The sequence below is a fragment of the Loxodonta africana genome, chromosome 5 (genome assembly GCF_030014295.1).
Source record: "Loxodonta africana isolate mLoxAfr1 chromosome 5, mLoxAfr1.hap2, whole genome shotgun sequence".
Classification (NCBI taxonomy): Eukaryota; Metazoa; Chordata; class Mammalia; order Proboscidea; family Elephantidae; genus Loxodonta; species Loxodonta africana.
The window spans coordinates 40708371-40734287 of NC_087346.1; the positions used below are offsets into that span (position 1 = coordinate 40708371).

Here is a 25917-nt window from a genome sequence, read left to right on the forward strand (position 1 = left end):
GGGATAAGACACTAAGGCGCAACCTCTATCTAGTCGGAGAAAACACCAACAAATGGCAGCGATACAAAGTAGTAAATGTCTAAAAGAGGCATATCCTGCTGTAAGTACAGAGCAGCAGATTATGACTGAGTTTACTTGATGAAGGAGCTGAAGAGGCTCCTTAGAATCAAAGGGTACAAATCCATATTCCCAGCTATTGTACCTCAAGAATCCCTTTGAAGAAAATAATTCAAAATTAAATATTATTTAAAAGGACATGGTATATGTACTTATTTTTGTTTGCCCTTAAAATTTCTGTTGATTTGTACATTTTGAATACTAGCAAATAAAAGGGAAAAGAAAGGATAGTTTAGTATATCATGAGAACATTTCCTATTTGTAAATGATAAAAATCAATTTCTCTTTTGGATCACCCACAATCAATAACTATTTATGTACTGTTACTTTACTGTTGGGAAGCAATTCTCAAAGTGTGGTCTGCAGACCCCTGGGGCTCCCTGATATACCCTCATGGGGTCCAAAAGGTCATGGGGTCCAAAAGGTCAAGACTGTTTTCATGATAACAGGAAAAGATTCTTGGCCTTCTTCACTGTATTGACTTTTGGATTGGTGATGCAAAAGCATGGTGGGTACAACTGCAGGTGTCTTAGTATGAATCAAGCCAATAGCACCAAATTGTACCAGCAATCATTGCATTTTGCGCGAGAACACCCTCACAGGAAAAACCAAAAAGGCAGTGCCACTGAAAAATACCCTTGCTAAAGCTGTAAAATTACAATTTTATTAACCTTCATCTTGGAGTACGTAACTGATAAACTATGATTATCCAGACTTTGGTATTAGGCAGATATTTTATCAGAAATGAGCAAATGAGTCTGTCATTTCAAGGAAAACAGCTGACAGCATTTGTTGCCAGTGATAAAATTTGAACTTTCAAGAAATAATTAGAATTTTAGAAAACCTGTATCCACTACTGTGAGCTTGCTGACTTCACAGATTCCCCCAAAGCTTTTATGATGAGATCAATAATGATACTAACAAATATGATTTTTGTATTCTGTAATGGAATATGCCTACTAAGTGAACTCTAGTACTTTCTGAATGACAAATGGATTAGCTTACAAAATCAGCATGAGTAAATTTAAAGTTCAAGGTAGACCAGTGGATTTTAGTGATAGTTTTAGACTTCACTTTGCAACTAACCTTTAGGAAACTACCCCTTGTTGAGTTTTGGTGTAGTATCAAGAAGAGCCACAATTATCTGGGGGGAAGAAAAAAGCTATTAAAATCTGTCTTTTCCATTTAAGCATCTATGTAGGCCGAATTTTCTTCATGTGCTTCAATAAGATACTATTGTTAGTTGCCATCAAGTTGATTCTGACTCATGGCAACCCCATATGTGTAAGGTAGAAATGCTCCATAGTGTTTTCAAGACTGACCTTTTGGAAGCAGATTACCAGGTCTGTCTTTTGAGACACCTCTGGATGGTTTTAAACTGCCAACCTTTTTTTTTTTTTTAATTTTTTATTGTGCTTTAAATGAAAGCTTCCAAATCAAGTCAGTCTCTCATACAAAAACTTATACAAACCCTGCTGTGTACTCCTAATTGCTCTCCCCCTAATGAGACAGCACACTCCTTCCCTCCACTCTCTCTTTTCCTGTCCATTTGGTCAGCCTCTGACCCCATCTGCTCTCTCATCTCCCCTTCAGACAGGAGATGACAGCCTAGTCTCATGTGTCTACTTGATCCAAGAAGCTCATTCTTCCCCAGTATCATTTTCTGTCCCATAGTCCAGTCCAATCCCTGTCTGAAAAGTTGGCCTTGGGAATGGTTCCTGTCTTGGGCCAACAGAAAGTCGGGGGGCCATGACCACCGGAGTCCTTCTAATCTCACTCAGACCATTAAGTCTGGTCTCTTTATGAGAATTTGGGGTCTGCATCCCACTGCTCTCCTGCTCCCTCTGGGGTTCTCTGTTGTGCTCCCTGTCAGTCAGCTGCCAGCCTTTTGTTGAGTAGCCAGCACTTAACCGTTTATGCCAACCGGGGACTCTTCCACCAAAATAAATTATCGTAATGAAGTGAATGTAAAAGCAGATATGAGAACCCCATCGTCTTCTATTAAATCAAACACTAAAGAGACTTGCAAAAAAATCAAATTTATTTATTTAATTAAAAATATTAAAACATGTCACTTACTAAATTTTTCAGTTTAGAAAATGGTTATTTCTTATAAAAATGGGTTATATTTGTATTAGCATATAGTGGGTTACAGTAGCCATTTTAAAGTAAAAACTTTTATGTCTCATTTTACTTTCTAATGTAATAAATATATATAGATAAACCCACATAAACAAAAGCTCATCGAGACCCTCAATTTTGAGAATGTAAAGGTGCCCTGAAACCAAAGAGTTTGAAAACTTGCTGCCGTAAGAGATTTTTTTTTAATGAGTAGACATAGACACCGTCTCTTAAATTATAACCCAATAGAGGACATGAAGCATGCACATAGAAAACTTGTGCACATGTATGGTATAGCAAGGTCTGTAGCAGAAAATTATAAATGGTTTAATGCTTCCAGGGTGGGGTGCCATTAATGATGGATCCTGAAGGCATGGGAAGGAATGCAGCAAACAGTGATGAGAGGAATGCTCTTGGATTGCAGGTGTGGACTATAAAAGTATGGTGGCAGAGTAGGGAAGGAAGAGTTAAGTGGGGAATTCATGTGAAAGAAAGAAAGCATAATTCTAAATTCTAAAATTTACTGTGTCTTAGAGATGAGGGATTTGAACTTTGGAGCAGAGTGATTCATTCACTGGCCCTCTTTCCTTTGTCTGTTCCACAAGTACTCATTGAGCATATATATATTTTAGGTGAAGACCTGAGTTAGATGTTGTATTTGCATTACTCATTAATCCTCACCTTAATCCTGTGAGGTATTATTATGTGCATTTTACATATGAGGAAACTGAGATTTCTGAAAATTAAGTGAATTACCCAAGTATAAGGATTAAATGGTATTTGAATGTTTGGGATCAGAACTGTGTGCCTCCAGTGCCCACACACATCAGTATTCAACTATATTGTTACTTGTCTCTTCCACTTGGCAGATAGAGAATGCCAGTCTTTGGATCCTTGGAATACAAACTATGGTCTTTGGAGTCTCCCAGACTTGGATTAAAATCCCTGCTCTGTTCTGTTACTTAAATAACTGTGTGACTTTGTATAAATGACTTACCTTCTCAGAACCTTAGTTTTCTTCTTTTTGGAAAACAAATCATAATACCTAATCTAGGTTTTTTTTTTCAGGATTAAATGATAAAACGTACAGAAATCACCTTATAGAGCACTTGGGGCATAATGGGTGCTCTAGGCCTTTTTTTTAAAGGCCTCTTTCTGGGAGTTTGCCGTCCTGCTAGTGACAGCAGTCTTCACCAAATGGTCAGTTGTTTCTGTCTAGGGGCTTCTTCACAGAGCCTGTGACAGGCCAGACTCACCTGGCAGAGTGGTCTGGAACAGATGCAGAGAGAGGAGCTAAGTACTGAGCAGTATGGTATGGGGAGGGCAGGGACCTCGGTATCAGACCAGTGCTGGCACAATTCCTCCCTTGACTAATTATTACTTAGCACCGTGTCCAAAAAGACTCAGCTTCCCCATCTATAAATACAGGGTAATAATGCTCACTTCCGTGGATTAGTGCCAGAATACATAAAAGCGCAACTGTGGCAACAGTCACGTACCGGGTATGCAGTCCATGTTAATTCCTTTCCTTTTCCTTCTGACATGTTCCTTCCTCCTGTAGGAAAACATTGTAGTTTTACAATGATAGAGGAGGTCTCTAGGCTATTCCTTGGCCTCCAGAGTTGGGCTCATGCAATAATTGTCATTTGCAAACTCTAGAACTTTCCAGTTCCTGCTGGGGAGGTCTTTAGAACCTGGGGCTTGTCATTATCTGAAAAGTGCTGCTGCCTCACAGCCAGCAGTAGGTCTCGTCAGCCCTGACTCAGGTGTTTAGCTTTGGTATCTTAGGAAGGATTTCCAGGACTAAATGTTATTTTTGAGGTCTAGTTAAGGTCCCTAGGTAGCGCAAACTGTTTGCGCTCAACTGTAACACAGACGAACCTACCCAGTGGTACCACAGAATATAGGTCTGGCAATTTGCCTTTGTTAAGATTATAGCCAAGAAGACTCTGTGGAGCAGTTTTACTTTGTAAATCAATGCAATGGCAACTGACAGCTAACAATAACAAGTTGATTCAAGAATCAACATATCTTTTAGGAGTAAATTAAATCTGTTCCTCTTTGTGGGAAGACTTGAGAAGCTCAGAGTTTCAGAAGAGAAGGAAGACATGGAATTAAATTACATGGCTTCTATCTATTTCACGAGCACCAGACTTCTTAAGGGTTTAATAAAAAGTAAAATGCCAGCATAACTATTGAAGCCAGATGAAATTCCTCATCTCAGTAAGTTGTTGGAATGTTAGAACTCCCCTGGATTCCATTATTACCAGGAGGACTATTGCTAAAATGCACAGCAAATTGAAATGGAGCTCAAGACATTTACGCACAGCCGGATCCTGCGCTTTGGGCTTAGTTGAAATCTGGAGATGTTCAAAATGAGGACTAGCTACCATGCCAGCAGGTACCTCCCCCAATTACTCCACTTACCAGCAGGTCCGCGGCCTTAGCCAGTAGGGAGCTGAACCACTTTTTAGCTCTTCCCAGAACCACATTCTGTGGAGGTTCACAGCTTTCATGACAACTTGAGTTATTGCCAGTGGTGAGTGGGTCATTTCTGGGAACGCTGCTTTGGGGTGGCTCTCGGAACCCCTAAGTGGCACCCACTTCGTGCCCAGAGGAGGTGTGGGTTTTATTGGCTGTGATACCAAAGAGGTCCTTACCTGCCAGGGACCAGTCTGGATGGCAGCCAAGCCGGCTTCCTTGGAATGTTTTTCAGGCCTGGAGAGAAAGGCCGCAGTTGAGTCTCTGTAGCTCTAACTGCTTCTCATGACATACCTCCTTGTCTGATGTGATTCCTGTGCCTGGGACAGAGACCACAGTCATTTCGTGGATGTCACACTGTCAGGTGTGGCCCGGATAGTCAACTCAGTGTCCAAGATTTTATGAACTGGCTCTTCAGGGAGGCAGTATGGTATAGTGTAGACATGGCCTTAGAGCCAAATTTCTTGCATTTGAATCCTAGCTTTGCCACTTACTAGCTGTGTGCCCTTGGGAAACTTACTTAACTTCTCTGTGCCTCAGTTTCCTCACCTGTAAAAAGGGCATAATAATGGTACTTGCCTCAGAGGTTGTTGTGAGGATAAAGCGCTTAGCACACAGTAAGCACTTGGTAAGTGTTAGTTGTAATTATGTGTGACGTGAATCTTGTGGCCTGATTGTGGTTTTTCAAGTTTGGGAAAGGATTGCAAAATTCCCGAATAGCCCTGTATGAGTTTTGAGAGCAATGGGAGAACTGTCTTTCAGAGTTGACCGTTGATATTTTTTACACCTTTTCCAGTACCTCTTCTCTTTCGATCTTTATGACTTTCCCGTTGCTCACCTGGCCAGTATACTGCCTGAGATTCAAGAATGTGTATTTGGAATCAGAGTATCGGGGGTGGAAGCCTGGCTCAGCCACTTAAAGCTACTTACAAGTCACCAGCATGAGTACCTTGTGCCTGGACAAGTTACTGAGCCTCCTTGAGCAAGAGTGGAGAGTCTGGGATGACTGCAGGCTGCCAGGTATCTCATAAAGGCAGAGTAAATACATATCCCAGCAGGCTTTCTGCGATAATAAAACAAAGGAATACACATTGGGATTGCCTGGTGACTGATTCTCCACTGGAAGCTAAGACTTACTTGGTTCTACCTTCACATGAAAAGAACCCAAGTGATTGTTACCCTTTCTGCCTCCTTCACAGTGAGATGTGGAGTGGGAACAGCACTGGCATGGGAGTCAGGAGACACAGGTTCTAGTACATGCAGTACTGTAGGTGCAGTATTTACACAGAGTAAGAGCCAAAAAGATCGACTTGATTGACTGCTTGGTTCCGAGGTATTGGGTGGCTCAGGGATCCCGTTCCCATCGTATTCGCCGTGACCCTGTATTACTGAAGCTGTGGACTGAGCAGGGCTGTATTATTAGAATTGCTGACAGCAGTCCTGGCTTAGCCACCCGTTCCCTGTTGACCCTTGTTTCTCAGCTTCTTGTCTTATAAAATAAGGATCTTGGACTAATTGCACTTTTGAGTTCTTACAGCCTTAACATGATATGAAGGCATATAAGAAGACGCACTGTCTTACCACCTGGGCTTATTTTCTCCATAGTATTTGGCACTCTCTTTTCAGATTCTGCTTGTTTTTTTACATCTTTTTTCTTTTCCCCCAACGCTCCCCTTCCTCACTTCCATGCCCCTAGAAAGTAAGCTGCATGAGAATAGGGACCTTGTCTGTGTTGTCCATTGGTACCTAGGACAGTGGTTGGCACGGTTTAGGTACACATTCACACGCATATAATGTGTATCTATGCATTTATAATGTAGTTACGTAAACTTGCCTACACAGACTTAGGTAGTCGGTTTTATACTTCCCACCTCTCACTCCCCGCCCCCAAATACACCGTGTTGTTGCTGTTTGGAGCTTGTAAGAGTAGATTTAAAAATGGTTATAGCGCCCATCTTAAAACTTAGCCATGGTAACAGTGCCAGGGTTCTCACCTCGTGTAGCAGGTAGTATTAAATGACAGTGACTCCCGATGTCAGAGGAAGCCCACAAATTTAGGGCCGAGGACACTTTCCTGTGATGGTGACGTGGTCGGCATCTGCGGTATAGGTGGGAATCCACTTTGTTCCGTTTATGTACATGGTGGAGATGGCTGGCAGGAGGAGAAATCTAACCTTAGAATTCTTTTCATACATATTATTGAGATTTCATATTGCTGTTATTATTTGGCCACAAAAATGGACATAATCCTGGTTGGCTTTAACACACCTACTAGTACTGCTTTCGCTATCCATCTTGCAACATATAAGACAAGGCCGGAGCTTAAATTAAAATCCTCGGCTTCTTATCTCCTTCCCACAGGAAAGCAAATCTGTGTTGAAAACCGTAAAATTAAGAGGAAGGCGAGGATAGCATAATTTAGCAAGAATTCATGGCACCAGATTCTGAGCTGTATGACTGGAGGGATAGGTCAGACATTAAGAAGATACTGCCTGCTAATGCAGGTTCCTTAAGGTGGTGCTCTGGAAACAAGAAAGGCATGCAAAATATATATATTTCCAGAAGATGTCTTCTCTGCCCCTCTTTATAACTGCCCTAAGAAATTATCTTTGTAGACTGTTTGGCAATTATGCTTCTTAGGAGACTTCTGAAATGAAACTCGAAACGGCTCCTCTGTAGTTGAAATATATTCATTTCAGTATTTTGGTGTTGAGATTTTTGTTTCCATTTTCAAAAGGGTCTGTAGTATGAATGTCCTCCTGTCCCCACCCTACCCCCACCTGCTCCAGCATTCTACATTCCTTGCATTTAAGAAGCTGATTCTGTATGTTCTGTGAACTCCATCATTAACACTTAAAAAGCATCGAAACATTTTTTAACCTTCTACGGATTTATATGCATAGATGTCTGTGCTGAGATGTGTGGAGGAAAATCGTGTGGCTTTGATAATGGTGCTGTATTTAATAAATGCCACGGGCTATACAAGCTATGCAGGTTTGCCACTAGAGAGAAGCTAATAATTATAAAACAGGGAAAAGCTAGTATGGAAATTACATCGTCTTTTTAAAAAAGTTGATTTTTTTTTTTCCTCCTTGCCTTTTTTTTTTTCTTTCTGTAAGTTTCTTTTTGGTGTAGGTTGTAATGATAGGTTGTAAAAAGAATTAGGTCTTACTAGGGTAATTGTTCCTAATTTTCCTGAGGGTAGTCCTAACCCTTTGGAAGCCACATACTCTCTGTACCTACTTTGTAAAAAATAGCAAACAAAAAATAAGTGTGTGTCATAGTGTAACCACTATGCACATGTGTGTTGCTGGGGCCCTTGTAACCACATCATATTCATGCCTCTGTTTTAAGCAATTTACATTGCACAGTTTTTCAGGTATTTCCTCAAATTTTCAGTTTTTTTTATGTGGATTTTTTTTCTGGAGAAACTGATTTAACACACATTTTAGCCTATAGTAAAATCTCACTAATTCAAACTAATTATGGTGAAGGCATGTCTGAACTAGTGAATTAGAGGACATTCAAAATTCATTCCATTCTGTTCCCCCTAAATTCACAAGTTTCGCATTACTAGAGCGATTCTCTGTAGAGATCTTCCAAGGCTGCTTTAATTAATAAAAATAAAAATAAAAAATTTTTTTTTTTTTTTCAGATGAGTGTAAAATGAGAAACATCTTCTGGCATGTATATAATTGTGTGGGTTTCCTTTCTTTTCTTTTTTATTTGTCTGTGTGTGTGTTGAGCTTCTTAAAAATGATTCCCTTAATTAAGTTAAACCTGTCTGAATCTTGTTTACATTATTGGTTTGCTTAGCAAGCACTGTCTTGAAAAAATAGACTTTACCCAAACACGATCACAGCTTCCAAATTAACGAAGTCCAGATAAATAGACTGAACCTTTTATTGTTGAGCAGTTTTAGACTTCCAAATTAAATAATAAAATTTCTTTTTAAACGTGTTAAAAACGTGGAAAGTATGGTAAAATATAAAAATGTTAGCAATTTTAGAAGTTCTTGCAGGCTGTATTTCATATTGTCCAGTTAAACTCAAGATTGGAAATCTACTTTGATCAGCTAAGACATCTAGAAATAAAGAGCCAGAAGCTGAACTGAGTAGGGGCTAAAGCGTAATGGTGGATAAACCAAAAACCAAAGCCAGTGCCGTCGAGTCGATTCCGAATGGTGGACAGTCATGTCTAATTGACAGAGCTAATTGATAAAACATGGAAAAAAAAGGACGTAAAATGCTTCTTAAAGATATACAACTACAGAATCATGAATTTATGCCGTAAGGGGATATCAGTGTAGCAAATTTGTATTTATTGGGTTACTTTATAAATAAATTCGTTTGTTCATAGAACAATTTTTGAGTGCCTTTTTTATACCAGACATACTTAATGAATAAAAAGCTTATAAAACATTCATAACTTTTGCCCCAGTAACCTGGGGTGATGATCCAAAAGGGACAGTAAAACGTGCACGCACAGATCACGTCACAGGAAATAATAGTGCCCAACCTCAGTCCCCCAAGGGGCCTGGATTAAGTAACTGGTAGCCTCTTGGTATGGTGGGACAGTCATGTATTTGAGGGATATTTAACATGGAAAAACTCTGCAGGTTTAGGTGTGTACAGCAGATGGTTGCAGTTGTCCAGGGTCTGGATATGGTTGTGGGGTTATGCTGATGGCCAGTTACTGCTGTTGTGCGGATTTTTCTTTGGGACACGTGAGCTGGGCATCCCCATTAACTGTTGACTTTGTTGTTACTTTGCAGTCAAATAAAGTGCCCGTGGTGCAGCCATCCCATGCGGTCCACCCTCTCACCCCCCTCATCACTTACAGTGACGAGCACTTTTCTCCAGGATCACACCCGTCACACATCCCATCAGATGTCAACTCCAAACAAGGTGAGAGCACCTGCCTTCCAAACCCCGTGTTTTCTCTGAACAGGGTGCCAAGCCCATTGGTCAGCCTCCTGTGGTGCCTAGATGACCCCACCACTGTCTTTGCCCCATGTCACTGAGTGGATCAAAACACATTTGTAGAAGACGAGAGCGATTTACTTGATAGCAATTCTCTGTAAGCCCACGAGAATCTATTGTTGCTTCTTTTATTTTTTTAGAATTAAAAAACAGAAGAAAAGCATAGGAGGGTCGTTTCCAGTCAAAGTGACAGCTCTAAAAAATCTACAACCTATAATAGAAACCAGTATATTGTGCAAATATACAAAAAATCCCATCCTGAGTGCCCCCTCCTGTATCCGTGTATTTCAGCATGTACGAGGTGTTGATGGAAGTGTGAAAGAAGTTAGAGAAGGGACAAAATAGAAGATTTTCACCTCAGATGTTCTCTTTTTCAGCCTTTCGTGATTTCTTTTGGTTATTGAGTTATATCGCTGTTGTGTTTTCTCTTCTTTTTTTAAATTTACCATTTAGATATTATAAATGATAATTAAAGCACAAAACCACCTCCGTTTAAAGCCACGGCAACACGAACCATCTTCTGCTCCTTTACGTTACTACTATGTTCTGCTTCTATTTCATTTACAGAAAAACATACATCATAGGGGGTCTGAGAAATAATAAATTCTGCCTGATGTGTATGGGTGTGGGTGTGGTTTTAGGACACAAAACTCGGGTTCTTCAGGCCTTCTGGGCTGGCCACTTAGGGCAAACTTTGAGGATGAATTTGCTTACAGGTCGGCCTAAGCTCTTTCTATGCACATGCGCACTTCAACCTCACCAGTATCTTGGAGGTTCAAAATAAAAGATCCTATAAAACCAAATAAAAATGAGAATATGAAGGTTTAAAATTTGCTGTCTCCTGCATTTCACCCTTTTGTCCCTGGGTGGTGCAAGCAGTTAACATACTTGGCCGCTAATCCAAAGGTTGGTGGTTCAAGTTCACCTAGAGGTGCCTCAGAAGAAAGGCCTGGCTATCTACTTCTAAAAAATTAGCCATTGAAAACCCTGTGGAGTGAAGTTCTCCCCTGACACACAGGGGGTTGCCATGAGTCAGAATCGATTTGACAGCAACCGGTTTGGTTTTTGTTTTTATTTTTGACTTACAATGCACAACAAAATTTAGTAAGTGTATTTTTTTTTTTTTAATGAAAAAAGAGTGGAGTTAACAGAGGCTGGGTGTTCTTTCCATCACTGATAACATTTTTGGGGTTAAAATCTTCACACCTTCAGTTTCCTCCATCATTCAAATGAAAAACTTATTTAAGGAATTAGTTACTTCCAGACTTTGACTTGTGTTATGGATTGAATTGTGTGTCTGCCAAAATGTGTGTCAACTTGGTTAGGCCATGACTCCCAGTATTGTGTATTTGTCCACCATTTTCTCATCTGCTGTGATTTTCCTATGTGTTGTAAATCCTGCCTCTATGATATTAATGAGGCAGGATTAGAGGCAGTTATGTTAATAAGGCAGAACTCAATCTACAGGATTAGGTTGTATCTTGAGTCAATCTCTTGAGATATAAAAGAGAGAAGTGAGCAGAGGAGAGGTACTTCATGCCACCAAGAAAGAAGCACCAGGAGTGGACCTGGGGTCCCTGCTCTGGAAGCTTCTAGACCAGGGGAAGATTGATGACGAGGACCTTCCCTGAGAGCCAAGAGAGAGAGAAAGAGAGCCTTTCCCTGGAGCTGGGCCCTGAATTTGGACTTACAGCCTCCTAAACTGAGAGAATAAACTTCTATTTGTTAAAGCTATCCACTTGTGATATTTTTGTTATAGCAGCACTAGATAACTAAAATACCTAAGAGTGGAGCCCAAGTACCTTTTCTCAACCAAACCAAAAGCCAAACCAGTTGCTGTCCAGTTGATCCTGACTCAGAGGAGAATCGCCTAGGCAGAGGCTTCCAGGTTTACCCTTGTTTTGTTGCTCATTCTAAGTCGTGCTTGATTTCATCAAGGGCCTCCAAAGAATAAGAAACCTCAAAAAGACAGGACTGTGGCTATCTGGTGAGAAAGGAAACTAAGATGGGGGTCTTAGGAAGAGGACTGAGTTGAGAGGAAAGTCAAGAATATCGTCTTGGTGACAGCGAGTTAAGGTATCTTTGAAATATCTGAGGGGAGACATGTGATAGGCAATTTAACACATGGGTCGCAGTCTCAGATCAGAGTCTGAGCTAGAGACACACCTGGGAACCATAAAGATCTAGATGATGATTAAACATAGATATAAAACTTACAAACATACTATTAGCAAAAAAAATCAATAGTATATATATATGTATTTTTTAACTATTTAACTAATAGTTATATAGTGCTTACTTTATAGATCCTGGAAACCCTAGTGATGTAGTGGTTAAGAGCTATGGCTGCTAACCAAAAGGTCAGCAGTTCTAACCTAGCAGCCGCTTCTTGGCAATCCTGTGGGGCAGTTCTACTCTTTGGAATTGACTTGGCGACAACGGGTTTTTTTTTTTTTGTTTATATAGATCCTAGGCCCTGTTCTAAGCACTTTTAAATATTAACTTATTTAAGAGAAGAATACATCATGGCCCAGTAGTTTTTCTGAAGAATTCTGGGACCAATCAATTTTAAAAAGAAACAAGTTTATAACTTGCTCCCGATTACACTTAAATTTTCCCTTCTCTGCCCGTCTCTACTGCTGCCCTACCTTGTTTTGCCTTTTTAACTGTAATTTATATCATTGCTTCTCAAACTCTTTTTTTTTTTTTTTTTTTTTAACAAATTCTCTCTAACTACAGAGAAGGAACTCATGGGCATTACCTAAAGTTGTCCGATTACAGTTTATTTTATCCTAAAAATGTGTATAATTTTGCATGCCTTTCCGTCTATTCCTCTCTCTCTCTCTGTCTCTCCCCGCCACCACCGTGTGTATGTGGGGGGCGGGGGCAGGAAGGAAAGGAAGCTAACACGGAACTTTTTTTTGGGGGGGGGTACTCAAAAAAAAAATTTTTTTTTTTTCTTAGTCTGCTAAAAATGTTAAGACCTTTAAGGAAGTATTGGGTTTAGGTACGTGTTTGTATCTGTGCATTATCCATTTTATCCTTAGAAATAACTATAAACATTTATAGGCCACTTACTGTGTACCAGGCACCGTTCTGAACTACACGTTAGCGTATTTATTCCTCACAAGAATCCCTAATCTGTTATTATTCTGATTTTACAAAACAATAACAATTAAAGGACTTCTTCAAAGATACATTGTGAGTGGCAGAATTGCTGTATTAATCCAGTCTTATTCTAAAATAAGTTTATCTAAATTTATCTAATTTACTATGAAAGTTTTAAAATCTTTAATACTGTCCCAATGCTGAGTATAGCCTCTGGCGTGTATTAGGGGTTCAGTAAATACTAATTGAATAAATGATGCGAAAGATGTCTTCAGTAGCATGGCAGCTGATGGAGAGGTGTACATTGCTAGGGATCTCTGAAAGGCATACACTTCTAGGATTGTAAAACAGCAGCGAGATATTCAGAAGACCCAGATCCATTTTTTGCTTGCTTAATCACCTAAGCCACGTCATGTGCTTGTTTTAAAATGTTCGATAATATGGACACTGCATAGGGGATGGGTTGATTTTAACACCATTACCTTTCACTTGTTCTTTCATTCAGTCCTTAAAAAATATCATGAAGAGCTTCCCCTGCAGACAACTCTAGGTTCATCTGTGGGTTTGTAAAACATGGTCTCTCTTTTCCAAGCAGTATATAAGCTCATGCAGGAAATCATTTGCACAGACTGACTATAAAAGAAAATGAAAAACATCCTAAGTACTATGCTAAAATTACAAATAAAATGTTGTAGTTCAAAGGACAAAGAGATTTCTCAGAGCTAAAGAGAGAAAATTGCATGGGGGAGGTGTGATCAAAAGATGAGAAGACTCTTAATAGCTACAATCCAATCTGGGGCAAACAGTGAACGCGCTTGGCTGCTAACCAAAGGGTTGGAGGTTTGAGTCTACCCAGAGGTGCCTTGGAAAAAGGACTGCTGATTTACTCCTGAAAAATCAACCACTGAAAATCCTACTCTGAGAACACATGGGGTCGTCATGAGCAGGAGTCGGCTCAGCCCCAGCTGGTTTATAGGACCTGGTGTGTTGCAAGTGCTAAATAAATGTTAGTTCCCTCCTACTAACAGAAAAACCCAATCCATCTAGTTTGTGTTTTTTGTTCTGTTGTATCTCCAGATGCTGGGTTCTAAGCACACTTAGAGTAAGGACTAGAGTGGAGAGCAAGGTTTTAAGCTTGTCTGTTTAAAGACTTGTGATTGCATGCAGGTTACCTCTCTGCATCCCAGTGATAAAATTACTGTACTAAAAAATATGTTACGTCTGCCCAAACAGGGTGCCTGAACTGTCACTTCTCTGGCCTTAATTTCTACATCTATAAAATAGAAGGATTAAAACAGATATTTCAGATAGTCTCTGATCTCTAAACCACCACCCATCTGTCAGTTTGTCAGGCTGTGGTGGCTTGTGTGTTGCGGGAATCTATGCCACTGGTATTTCAAATACCAGACCAGCAAGGTCACCCATGGTGGACAGGTTTAAGCGGAGTTTCCAGATTAAGATAGATTAAAAAGACAGGCCTGGCAATTTACCTTCAAAAAGTAGCCAATGGAAACCTGTAGATCACTGTTGAATATCATTGGCTAGTGTGCTGGAAGATGACTTCCCTAGGTTAGAACGTACTCAAAATACACAGGGCCACAACAGTGGACTTGGTCATACCAGTGATGGTGAAGATGGCACAGGACTGGTCAACGTTTCGTTCTCTTGTACGTGCTGTTGCCGTGAGTCAGACAACTTGACGTCAGCTAACAACAGCAACATGATCTCTAACCATGGTTTTCAAGTTAATATAATGACACATTCAAATTTCCTCTAAATGTCTGAAGTTTTTCTGAGTTAGCCTGGTTTTTCTGTTCAAACCTGAGCAATCCTCTTCAGGCCCAGAGATTTAATGGGGTATCTGAATCTTAGGATGAGGGAGACAGCAAACTGGAGAAGCTCCCAGGCCATTCCCGTATGTCAGGAGTCACCGCTATAGACTCCTTAGCATCACCTCTGTAACCAAACTCTTCCAGATCCAAGAAGAAAATCCCAAAGTGTGAAATATGAGGGCGCTGTGACCAGAAGAATCTATATTTTTAGCTGTTGTGGATTAAATTGTGTCCCATCCCGTCTCCCCCTCCCCCAAATATGTGTTGTAAATCCTAACCTCTATGCCTGTGGCTATAATCCCATTTGAGAATGGGTTGTCTTTCTTATGTTAATAAGACAGGATTAGTGTAGGGTGTGTTTTAGTTAATCTCTTTTGAGATACAAAGAAGATAAACAAGCAAGCTAGGAAGCAGAGTTGGGGGAAATTGATGCCAGGCCACATGAAGATTGTGCAGGAGCTGAAAAGAAGCAAGGAACTTCCTCCAGAGCCGACAGAGAAAGAAAGCCGTTCCTTAGAGCTGGCACCCTGAATGTGGACTTTCACTCCTGAACTGTGAGAAGATAAATTTCTCTTTGTTAAAGTCATCCACTTGTGGTATTTCCATTATAGCAGCATTAGATAACAAGGACACTAGCCAAAAATAAAAGATTTGAGGCTATTAAAAACAACAAAACATGAGATGATATTACGTAAATTGTGGTGAAAGAGAGAGTGAAAGATGGTAAAGACCTTTCTCTTTACTACTTACTTGCTATAAGAGTTTGGAAATAGTTTTGTTCTAACTTCAAAGTCAAATTAACATCAACTTTTAGGACAACACTTGTGACTTAAGGCATTCCAGTGTGTTCAAGGCCTTCTGTATCCTTTAAGAGCCAAATGAAATTCATAGGCATTTTAAATAGTAAAAAAAGCAGAATATTTAAATAGTATCTTCCACGTGCTCACCTAATTCCACATACTCAGTGTATTTACAACCACCGAGTGACATATTCTGGGTGTTGAACCTCAAAAGTGTGTTTATATATGGAAGCAGTCTTGTAAAGCCATGATTAGCTGTGTAAAGAAACTTCTGTGGCTTTTTTCTGTTGAGAATCACTTTTTTCCAAATACATGAAGTCTAAGTGTTTTAATTTTACATCCTTGCACATTTTTCTTACTCCTTCCCCCCGCCCCCACCTAAAAAAAAAACAAACCACCTAAGGTAGGGTATAAACAAAGGGGTGTCATTTGGGACTCGGATTAGGTATGGTCTTGAGATGGTTTTTACGGTTATAGCGCAGCGTGCTCCAGGGAGTGCAAGCTCCAGAAATGGTTTGGTGGCATCTCATTTTCTGTGGAATACAACTAATCCAGAACAGCTTGACCTTGGTGCCCAGAGGACTCAACTTGATGAAGAGCTTAGTTGGAGCTGAAGAGGCAGACAGAGACCAAATGAATCATATCAAGTGTGACCATTATGAGGCTGAAGACGATTCTAATTAAACTTTGATCCTCTGAGGTATCACATTTCCCAAATCTATGTGTCCATAAGGGAACCAATGAAAATATGAAAGGGGCAATTCACCTAATCCTTGCACACCCTGGAAGGCTGTCTGCTTATGAGGGACTGTCATTTCCCACACTACGCAAAACAATTTCACATTCTCCACAAAAACAAGGCCTACAATTTTCTTAACCCAAGTGAAATAATGGAGGCAAAATAAATAAAAGTCTACTTTGGTGTTTTTTTTTACTGGAAGTGTATTTACTTTTTCGGGAGTTCCTCAAGGTATACAATCCAAAGACCTGTTTTCTCAGATGTTGGAATCTTGAGAAAAACTAACAATCTGACTCCTGTTAATGGATTCAATGACTAAATATTGTTTCATTCTAGACCTGAACTATTAATGGCAGAAAGCACTTTATTGCTTTTCTATTGTTCTATGGTCAACCGTCCTGTGAATCTGAACACTGTATCTCTCTGTTTGTTGTTTTTGTTTTTGTTTTAACAGGGATGCCCAGACATCCTCCGGCTCCTGATATCCCCACCTTTTATCCCCTGTCTCCGGGTGGCGTTGGGCAGATTACCCCACCTCTTGGCTGGTAAGATCCTTCCTGCAACTTTCAGTCAGGCATTTGAACACATCTTATTCCACTTTTCCGTTTGTGGAAATTAGCTTTATAGACAGTAACCACTTGTGGTGTTGAAGAAATTTCACATCGGCAAGCAGGGTGCCAACTTTATTTCCTTTCAATTTAAATGATTAAAAAAAATTACAGACTGAAATGGATTGAATCAGTTTGCTAATATGTGTAGAAAATGACTGTGTAGAGTTTGCTTTGAAGCTTATAGTTTTATGGATTCAATTTGTGGCTTTGGGCATTTGCTTTGCCTGTATAAAGTTAGAGCTCACTGTGGTTTTTCTTTTTCTAGTCTTTTATGAACAACTTATAATTTTGGAACATACACTTAGACACAATGAATATCCACCTTTTCTTATAAATAGGCAAGTGAGAAAAATGACAAGAACTAACTAGAGAGGAATTCAAAATACAAAAGCATCATTTCGAGTTTAAGAATGTGAATATCCAGTTCGAGTTCAGAAATGAAAAACTCATATTTGGGCTTTCTTTTTCAGAACTCAAATTTGTTTGGATTTATTTATTTTTATTATTAATTATTTAAAATGTGAGTTTATTTTGTTGTTTATTTCTAAAAAAAAAAAGTTCTTACTGCTGCCTTTAAATTTTTTAAATTCTAAAGGTAAAGAAAGGAAAATTTGGGGAAGAAAGAATAATTCTATATAATGTGGCCTATTTTTATCATTTTTTTATTAGCACACCGCTTTCCCTCCTCCCACTCCCATCCCCCTCCATTGCTCCCATCCCCACTTCTCACTGTGGAAAACAGTACTTCAACTTCAACAAATGCTTTTCTCCATTTTCTATCTGGTCCTCCAGCCCACAGCCTCTGCCCTTGCCCCAATCTCCCTACCTTTATATCCTCACATTATGCCGCTTCTTCAGCAAGGAATGGCCATCCTGCCATGGCAAATCCAGCTTTCTTTCTTTCTGTCTCCCTGTCTCTCTCTTTCTCTCTTTCTCTCTCTTTCTCTAGCACTAAATCTCGCAGTCAGTAATTCTGTTTGAATTTGATTGATTATGCATATACCTTCAAACCTAGATCAATTATTCTGTCTGAACTTAGCTACTTAGGGGCAATAATCCTGTGTCGAGTTGCACCAATGGCAGCTGGAAATAAAAGCAGTATAAAGGAAACGTGAGATGTGGAAACAATAGAGAGAAAGATGGAATTCTCAAGGAGGAGAGGAAAGAATTCCAGTGAACTGGTCTTGTACTGCTTGACTCGGACATGGGCATATGAGGAGGGAAAGTGCAGTGTTCTTTAAACTTCTGTTCATTTTAATATAAATAAAAATTTTCATGTCCTTCTTTCTTCCCTTCCCTGAAATTCTCTAAGGTTCTGATAAAGAATTCATCAGGCTTCTTCTCTGAAAGGAATATTCACCATTCTCAGGGTTTCATTATGTTTAATACAAAGTGCCTACTTTATTCGAAGCATTGTGCTAGGCATTAATGGGGCTGGGAGAGAAGAGGGGATAAAAGGCAAATAATACATAGACTGGTTTGCCTTTAAAGTTGAGGGCGGGGGATTTTCTTTAAGGCAAATGATGCATTGATTGGGTTGAGGATAAGGAAGGGAAACAGTTACACAATTGAAGAAATTCTGTGGTCGTACTATGCCCATAGATTCTATTTGAATATCTCCCTCTTCCCGCATCACCCTCTCATTGCTGGTTGGTAACTGGTGTTTTGTCATTGATGGGTTCCTTTCTTCTGTGACCTCAGGCAAGGTCAGCCTGTATATCCCATCACGGGTGGATTCAGGCAACCCTACCCATCCTCACTGTCTGTCGACACTTCCATGTCCAGGTAGGTGGAGGTGGAAACGGGGCACTGGAGGACAAGTTGCTCTTCCCGCGCTTGCATCTTGTGTGCCTCTGCTTGCCTCTCGGTCGGCTAGGAGGGTGCATACCTCAACCTCGTGTCTGTCTGTGCAGTGCGCCTGGCTCCCACACTAGGGGTCATAGAGGTTCCCGGGTAGGAGCCCAACGCTGTGCCTCACGGGACCAGCCATGCCCACCAGTGAGCTCGACTTACCCCACTGAGAAACGCTGCCTTCAAAAGCATTCTTTGCCATTTGACTGTGGGATGTGAAATGTCCCGAAAGTGGGCATTATAAGAAGAGCTGGATTGATTCAAAACATATTGGGGATGGGGCAAAGTGGGATGGGGGGGATAAATATGGGTTTGCTCTGAGTTCTGTAATTTGCTTCCTTTGAGGACTGTATTTGTGTATTGCCAAGGTGATTGAATAATGCCCCCAGGTAATAGAGTAATCTAGAGCCTTCCTGGACCAAGACTGTCAGAAGAGAAAGATCAGTGCTCACAAGCTGTCAGGCCAAAAGGGGTGTGGGTCCTAGTGTGTGAATCAGGCCCTGTGTGGACACATTAGTGCAAGCGAAGCTCTGTGAGGCCTGCCATGCCACACTTGAGGCTGCTCTGTGTAATGCTTTGCTTCTGGAAAGGATGGCTTCTGTGCCCTGTGCTTAATGTACACACACGTGTGGTGTATCATCTGTGTGTTCAGTGTGCCTTTTTCAAGGGAGCTAGCATTACTGTGCCAGAAGGCAAGCTGTTGGGTTATTAACTGGTTGTGAATCTTTACTTTTTTACATAGGTATGAAACTCGGCAGTTTCCGTGGTGAATTAACAGCCTTAAAAAATATACTCTTTGTTTAATGAATTGTCAATCTGGCTGTTGAGAGGGTGGCGAAATTAATATCCTACCCCGTAATATGTATTTTATACTTATTTTTAATATTGTGAAAGCTCTCTGATGACAGGAGTTTCTCACAGACAAATGATCAGCATCATGCATTCTTGAAAATAGTATACTTAGCAAAGCGTTGTTATTTGATTAGATGTTTGTATTTTTACCAGGTTTCCCGAATTATTTAAAAATTTTCTCTAAAATATTGCATATTCAAGCAGAATCTCACCTCTCCTTCTCAGATGAAGGAATTAATTATATAGGCTATGATGAAAGACCAAGAATGTTATTATTGAATGAAAGTTCACTTTAAGACAGTTTGAAAAGCAAAAATTTCTAAAGCATATCCAAATTTACCTGAAATGCTCCTTGAAAGTACTATATTGATATTATTTTTCTTGCATGGCAGTTTCCCTTCTTTGTGTTGGCTGGTGGTGGATATTTTAAGATTATTTTCGTGTTCTACAAGCATACTTGGGAAAAAGTAGCTGTCTTTATTGTGTGTGGTTTATACCTTGATGCAGAATTGTATCCTTCCGTGTACCTAAATCCTTCCCTTCAATTCTGTTATCAGTTTTTCATAAGGCTAGATCTCTCAGACATTACTTTCTTTCTGTATAGAACATCATTTTGGATGATATTAATGGAAACATAACTAAGTGGGGGACTGAAAAAAATCTCTTTGCCTTACTTTATTATTTCCTCCTAAAGGAGCCCTGGTGGTACAATGGTTAAGCACTCAGCTGTTAACCAAAAGGTCAGCAATTCAAACCCACCAGCTGCTCTGCAGGAGAAAAGACCTGGCTGTGTTCTCCAGTAAAGATTAAAAAAAAAAAAAAATCAGTTGCCATCAAGTCGATTCCGACTCGTAGTGACCCTACAGGACAGAGTAGAACTGCCCCATAGGGTTCCCCGGGAGTGCCTGGTGGATCTGAACTGCCGACCTTTTGGTTAGCAGCCATAGCTCTTAACCACTACGCCACCAGTGTTTTCCCCAGGAAAGATTCCCACCTCCATTGAGTCGATTCTGACTCATAGCAACCCCATAGGACAGAGTAGAACTGCCCTATAGAGTTTCCAAGGAGTGCATGGTGGATTCGAATTGCCGACCTCTTGGTTAGCAGCCATAGCACTTAACTGCTCCACCACCAGGAGCCTAGGAAATCCTATAGAGCAGTTCTGCTCTGTCCTACAGATTTGTATGAGTTGGAATCGACTTCTTGACAACATGCAACAGCAACATTAATGAAGAAGCTAACAATACGAGAAAACTCTTAATGTGATGGTTTGCTTGTGAATGGAAGCAGAGATTTTTAAGTGTGTTGTCTGTTGTCTTTAGGTTCCAGTTAAAAATCATAAACTTAAGATTTCGTTAATAAAGTGTTATATATTCAATGACTGTTTTTATTGGAACTCATTTGAAAACTGCTTTGCAAGAAAAGTGATTCCCCCACCCCCCACCTTTTTTTTATTCTGTGGCCTTGAGCCTTCTCAGGAAAAATGTCGAATTTCTACTACTAGATTGAAAAAAGCTCTGTTATACAGGAAATAATTATAAATATTGTCCACCTGATAACAGAAAGTAAAAAAAAAATCATCAGCCAATTATAATTCAGTTAACATTTCTGCATATAAAGGATGTGTTTCCACCCTTTGCCAATAGCAGTTAGTAGGCTGTTTTGAAATTCTGTCCCACTTTTGGTACAGTAGCCACTAGTACTTATTGTTTTCTTTTCTTTCCTCCTTTTAGGTTTTCCCATCATATGATTCCTGGTCCTCCTGGTCCCCACACAACTGGCATCCCTCATCCAGCTATCGTAACGCCTCAGGTCAAACAGGAGCATCCCCACACTGACAGTGACCTAATGCACGTGTGAGTATCTGCCTGGTATCATCTGCACATGCCTCACGAAACTGAGGGTTTAAACACTGTTCCTTCTTTATCGGAAACCCTGCTGGCGTAGTGGTTAAGTGCTACGGCTGCTAACCAAAGGGTTGGCAGTTCGAATCCGCCAGGCACTCCTTGGAAACTCTATGGGGCAGTTCTACTCTGTCCTATGGGGTCGCTTTGAGTCGGAATCGACTCGATGGCACTGTGTTTGATTTTTGTTTTGGTTTGGTCTTTATCATCAGGCCTTCTCTATCATTTTTATTATGAAAATCAGCTATCGTTGTGCCTCGAAAGCTCTGTCCCTGAGGATATTTCACTGCTTGATTCTCACTGCCCAGATTTTGATGCTGAGATTAGAAAGGAGCACAGACCTTACGCTTGATCACGGGAACCTCACCAATATGGAGGAACCAAAGTGTCACAGCCTAGGCTTGAATAATCTTGAGCCGTTCAGCCTTTATTGCCAGGTTTTAATTCGGTTCAGGTTGATGGGGAGCACCTGTTAGTACCTGAGAGACTTAGACTTGAGGTTTAATGCATTTCCTTCTGGAAGTGCAGTTGCCCTGGTTTGAGGCTTCAAAAGCACAGAATTTAAGGGAAAGGGACAAAGCCCAGGGTTCCCTGTTGGGCCAGGATTATCACAGCAGGACTAAATTCCCTGAAGAGATTAGTAGTTGAGTTCCTTAATCTTGGGTTTGTGGCCTGAGATGGGAGGGTGAGGGTTGGAAGACAGTTATGTGATAGTCCATAAAACCCCTGCAAATGTATGTAAAGCCAGTATGCATTTGTTTGGGGGAAAGGTTCTAAAGTTTCATTAGCTTCTTAAAGGGTCCTTAACCCCAGGAAAATTAAGAACCTCTAAGAACCGAAAGAGGTATGATCATCTAAACTATATGTCCAGCATCTTCTGAAGTGACAAAGGAATTCAGCCTTAAGGTCCCAGATGGAGTGTCTTAACAAACCCAAACCCATTTCCATTTTGTGTTAAACACTCCTAGAGCTGTCAGTAACTTTCTCAAACCAAAGGATCCATATTCAAGAAAAGTTAATGAGTAAATAGAAAGCCCTTTTGGTTTTGGTTGTTTGCATCTCGATATTTCATCAAATGAACTAAGCATTGCCCTTCAAAGTTGATCGTATCCTGGTGGCTTGTAGGGAGCCCAAAGGGTCTGCTGAGTGCGACTGGTGATGTAAACAGGTGTTCTGCTTCTCTCCTCCTCCCGTCTCTTTCTTATTCCCTGTACCTCCCCCCGCTCCCCCAACCACCACCACAACCACCTTTTAGGAAGCCTCAGCATGAACAGAGAAAGGAGCAGGAGCCAAAAAGACCTCACATTAAGAAACCTCTGAATGCTTTTATGTTATACATGAAAGAAATGAGAGCAAATGTCGTAGCTGAGTGTACTCTAAAGGAAAGTGCAGCTATCAACCAGATCCTAGGCAGAAGGGTAAGTAGTATACCAGTATATACCAGTGTTATGGTAACCATGGTACGCTTCATTAAAATTTGTACAAATTTAATTATGTATCAGGTGGTCATTGGAAACTTCAGTATAACCACCAGGCACTACAGGAAGTAACAAAGGGCACAAGATAGAGTGGTAATAACCCTGGGAAGGGTTACATGATATAATGAGTTGTAAACACAACGTAGCTTGACCTTGGCCGTAGGAGCCTTCCTGTAAATGACAACCGTTTTTAATGTTCTCATCCTTTAAACCAGTATTGGAGCCCTGGTGGCACAGTGGTTAAGGGCTTGGCTGCTAACGAAAAGGTCAGCAGTTTAAATCCAGCAGCTGCTCCTTGGAAACCCTATGGGGCAGTTCTACTCTGTCCCATAGTTATTGAGTGTCTTTTATGTGTCAGGCATTATGCTAGACATTAGGTAGTAATTGCCAAATAAAATAGATATGGCCCTTGACTTCATGGAGCTTAAAGTTTAGTGACAGGATACAGATATTAGACAAAGAATTACCCAGTAAATATATAATTAAAATTGAGATGAATGCAGTGACTGTAAAGAGCAAACGTCTATGAGAACGCATGGCAGGGGGTGTGTCGTTTAGATTTGGGGGTCATCGACGACCCCTTTCAGAAAATTTACACTGAGACCTGAGAGATGAGTAGGTCTTGGCCAAGTGATCAGTAGGAACCAGTGGACCCTTCCCATATGGAGCAACTGTGTACAGACTCTGAAGCAGGAAAGCACACAACACATTTAGGTTGCTGCAGAAAAGGCTTTGGGGGACCAGCAGTGCTTCTGAATAAACCCTGGCAAATGGAGGTGGCCACTCCGTCTAAGACACCTATCTGTTCCACCCTGAAGCCTTTAAATGGAAGAGCTTATATGGGCCAGAGAAAGCTTTATTCTAAAAAATATTGGTTTCTGATTCTTGAAGTGTACATGTGCCAGGGTGCTCATTTTCTTTCATTTCTTCTTTCGCTGATGCTAAGATATTTTCCTGAGCACCTACTGTGCTCCTAACACTAGGCTACAACTTAATTAGACTCTGTTAAGATTTCTTTATCCAACCACCAGCCAAAAGTGTAGATGGTCTTTCCAGGTACTTTTCTCAGAGTTGAAGTTGTTTTAGTTAGGTGTCTAAAGAGTAGTAGAAAAGAAATTGAGTTATTCTGATTTAAATTCTACTTCCAAAATTTTGAAAATACTTCATCTTAATTTGTTGATGTTTTTCATGTATGTGCAATACCAGTTGCCATTGAGTTGATCCCGAGTCATGGTGACCCCGTGTGTGCAAAGTAGAACTGTGTTCCATAGGGTTTTCATGGCTCTGACCTTTTGTGACCTTTTTTTCAGGGTGCCTCTGGGTGGACTCAAACCTCAAACATTTTGGTCAGCAGTTGAGTGTTTCACTGTTTGTGTCGTCGGGGGGCTCCATAAGTGCAGATAGCTTCTTAAATCATGCCAATGAGCATTTAGATCGGGGGGATCTAATAATATCCGTGAAACTAGAGGATCGTCTTTTAGCTGTTGTTGACGATTTTTGCCATGTTGGTTCGAAACCTAATGAATTTGAATATTCATAACAGAAAATACTTAGGAGGTTGCCCGTCCGTGTAAACAGGAGGGAAGCAGGCCTTCTTGCATTATCGATTCCTGTTGGAAAGCCTAAAAAAATGCAGCCATTTCCAATCTGCAGGACACCAGTGTTTCAACAGTAGGGTGTGGTGGTAGATTATAGCTTTTTTGGTGTCCTGTGTGCAATGCTATATCTCCCTGTGGATTCTTAAACAGTTAATAACAATAATTACAGTTATTTCCCAAGCCAGATCGTAGCAGATGAGTGAGTCCCATCATCTTTGAAGAGCCCTGCCTCAAAAGCTTAAAGGCTGATGATCATTTTCCCTGACCCTTCAGAAGAAGAAATCAGGAAAAGAAGGGTTGACGTTTTTATTCCAGCATGTGTAAAACCCTTAGCTTTTCCTTTTTTTTTTTTTAAGTTAAAGGACCGCTGGCCCTTCAGTGGGAATTCTCTTCCTGCTCAAGAGAGTAAGTGATATGGAGGGATGCTTCTGATTTTTAAGGCACATTTCCAACAGTTGCTACTTTCTCAGCTCCCTTAACAACCCCCAGATCGGACCATGTGTCCTAAAGGATGGTTCTCATTTGGGGTCTCTTTCTGTCTTTGATTTGGCCACCTGTTTCTATTTATAGGTCTCTGAGATCTTTGATTAAGATCAGATTTTCAATCCTTTCATAATTTCCCTCTGGCAGGGCAGTTCTTGCTGGTTCTTTAAAGTGCCTGGCTTTAAAATCATGAAGTTCTACATTGGGATAATTAGAATTCTTAAAAGTGGATCCTAAATCCATCCTGGAACATTTTATTTTTTGACTTTTATTCATTTTAACTGTATCTTTAAAAAATAGAAATGTTCATTCATAGTGAGTTACCCAAAGTTCTCTTAATCCCTATTAAAAATGATAATAATAACACAAGTCTTATTTTAAAATAGGCTTTTTCTTTTTCTGACTTTTTAGACTGTTAACAGAAGTCCACTTATTGGAGATTTGTTTTCATAATTGTTTTTTTTATCTTGGAACTGTATAAGTTTCTTCTAAAGTAGACATTTCCCCCTACGACTTGATGAAATCTTGAAAACAAAATTTGATTTTTTAAAAATTTAACTCTTAATTTTTCAGCAAGCAAAAGAGATTAAAAATGGCTTTTATTCAATTGTGTTTCAGAAATTCCTGTGAAGACAGGCCATCTCTCTAGTCTGTACTAGACATTATTTTTGTTTTTAATGTGAAGCTTCAGTACCATCATTTTATCTGCAGTTTTAGTGTTTTTATTTGTGAGCTAGTTTGTGCATTAGAAATATTTTATAAGTCAAAACCCATTGTATGTTTATAAACATATGAAAGATCTAAAAGCAGCTGAAAATGCAAGTAAATAGTTTGCTCCCTGCTTTTTTCTCCTTGCATGTTGTTCAGTTTTGTTAACTGGGGTCTTTTCGTCAAACTGAATTTTCTACTTTAGCTGAAAAATACCTAGTTGTTTGGGTAGCAGCTAGACCAAACCGTCCT

General features: G+C 40.2%; 1 protein-coding gene across 7 annotated transcripts in view; it reads left to right on the forward strand.

Annotated features, from left to right (window-relative positions):
* LEF1 (lymphoid enhancer binding factor 1) overlaps positions 1-25917 on the forward strand; it is a 128560-nt gene that overhangs the window by 73719 nt on the left and 28924 nt on the right. For 5 of the 7 annotated variants that reach the window (XM_010590496.3, XM_003410390.4, XM_023548564.2 and 2 more), the window contains exons 4-8: positions 9494-9626; positions 16635-16725; positions 18493-18576; positions 21228-21350; positions 22654-22816. In XM_010590496.3, coding sequence (XP_010588798.1) covers positions 9494-9626; positions 16635-16725; positions 18493-18576; positions 21228-21350; positions 22654-22816 — 594 coding nt within the window. The remainder of the gene's footprint in view (positions 1-9493; positions 9627-16634; positions 16726-18492; positions 18577-21227; positions 21351-22653; positions 22817-25917) is intronic. The other 2 variants (XM_003410392.4, XM_003410391.4) reach the window with 1 other exon arrangement.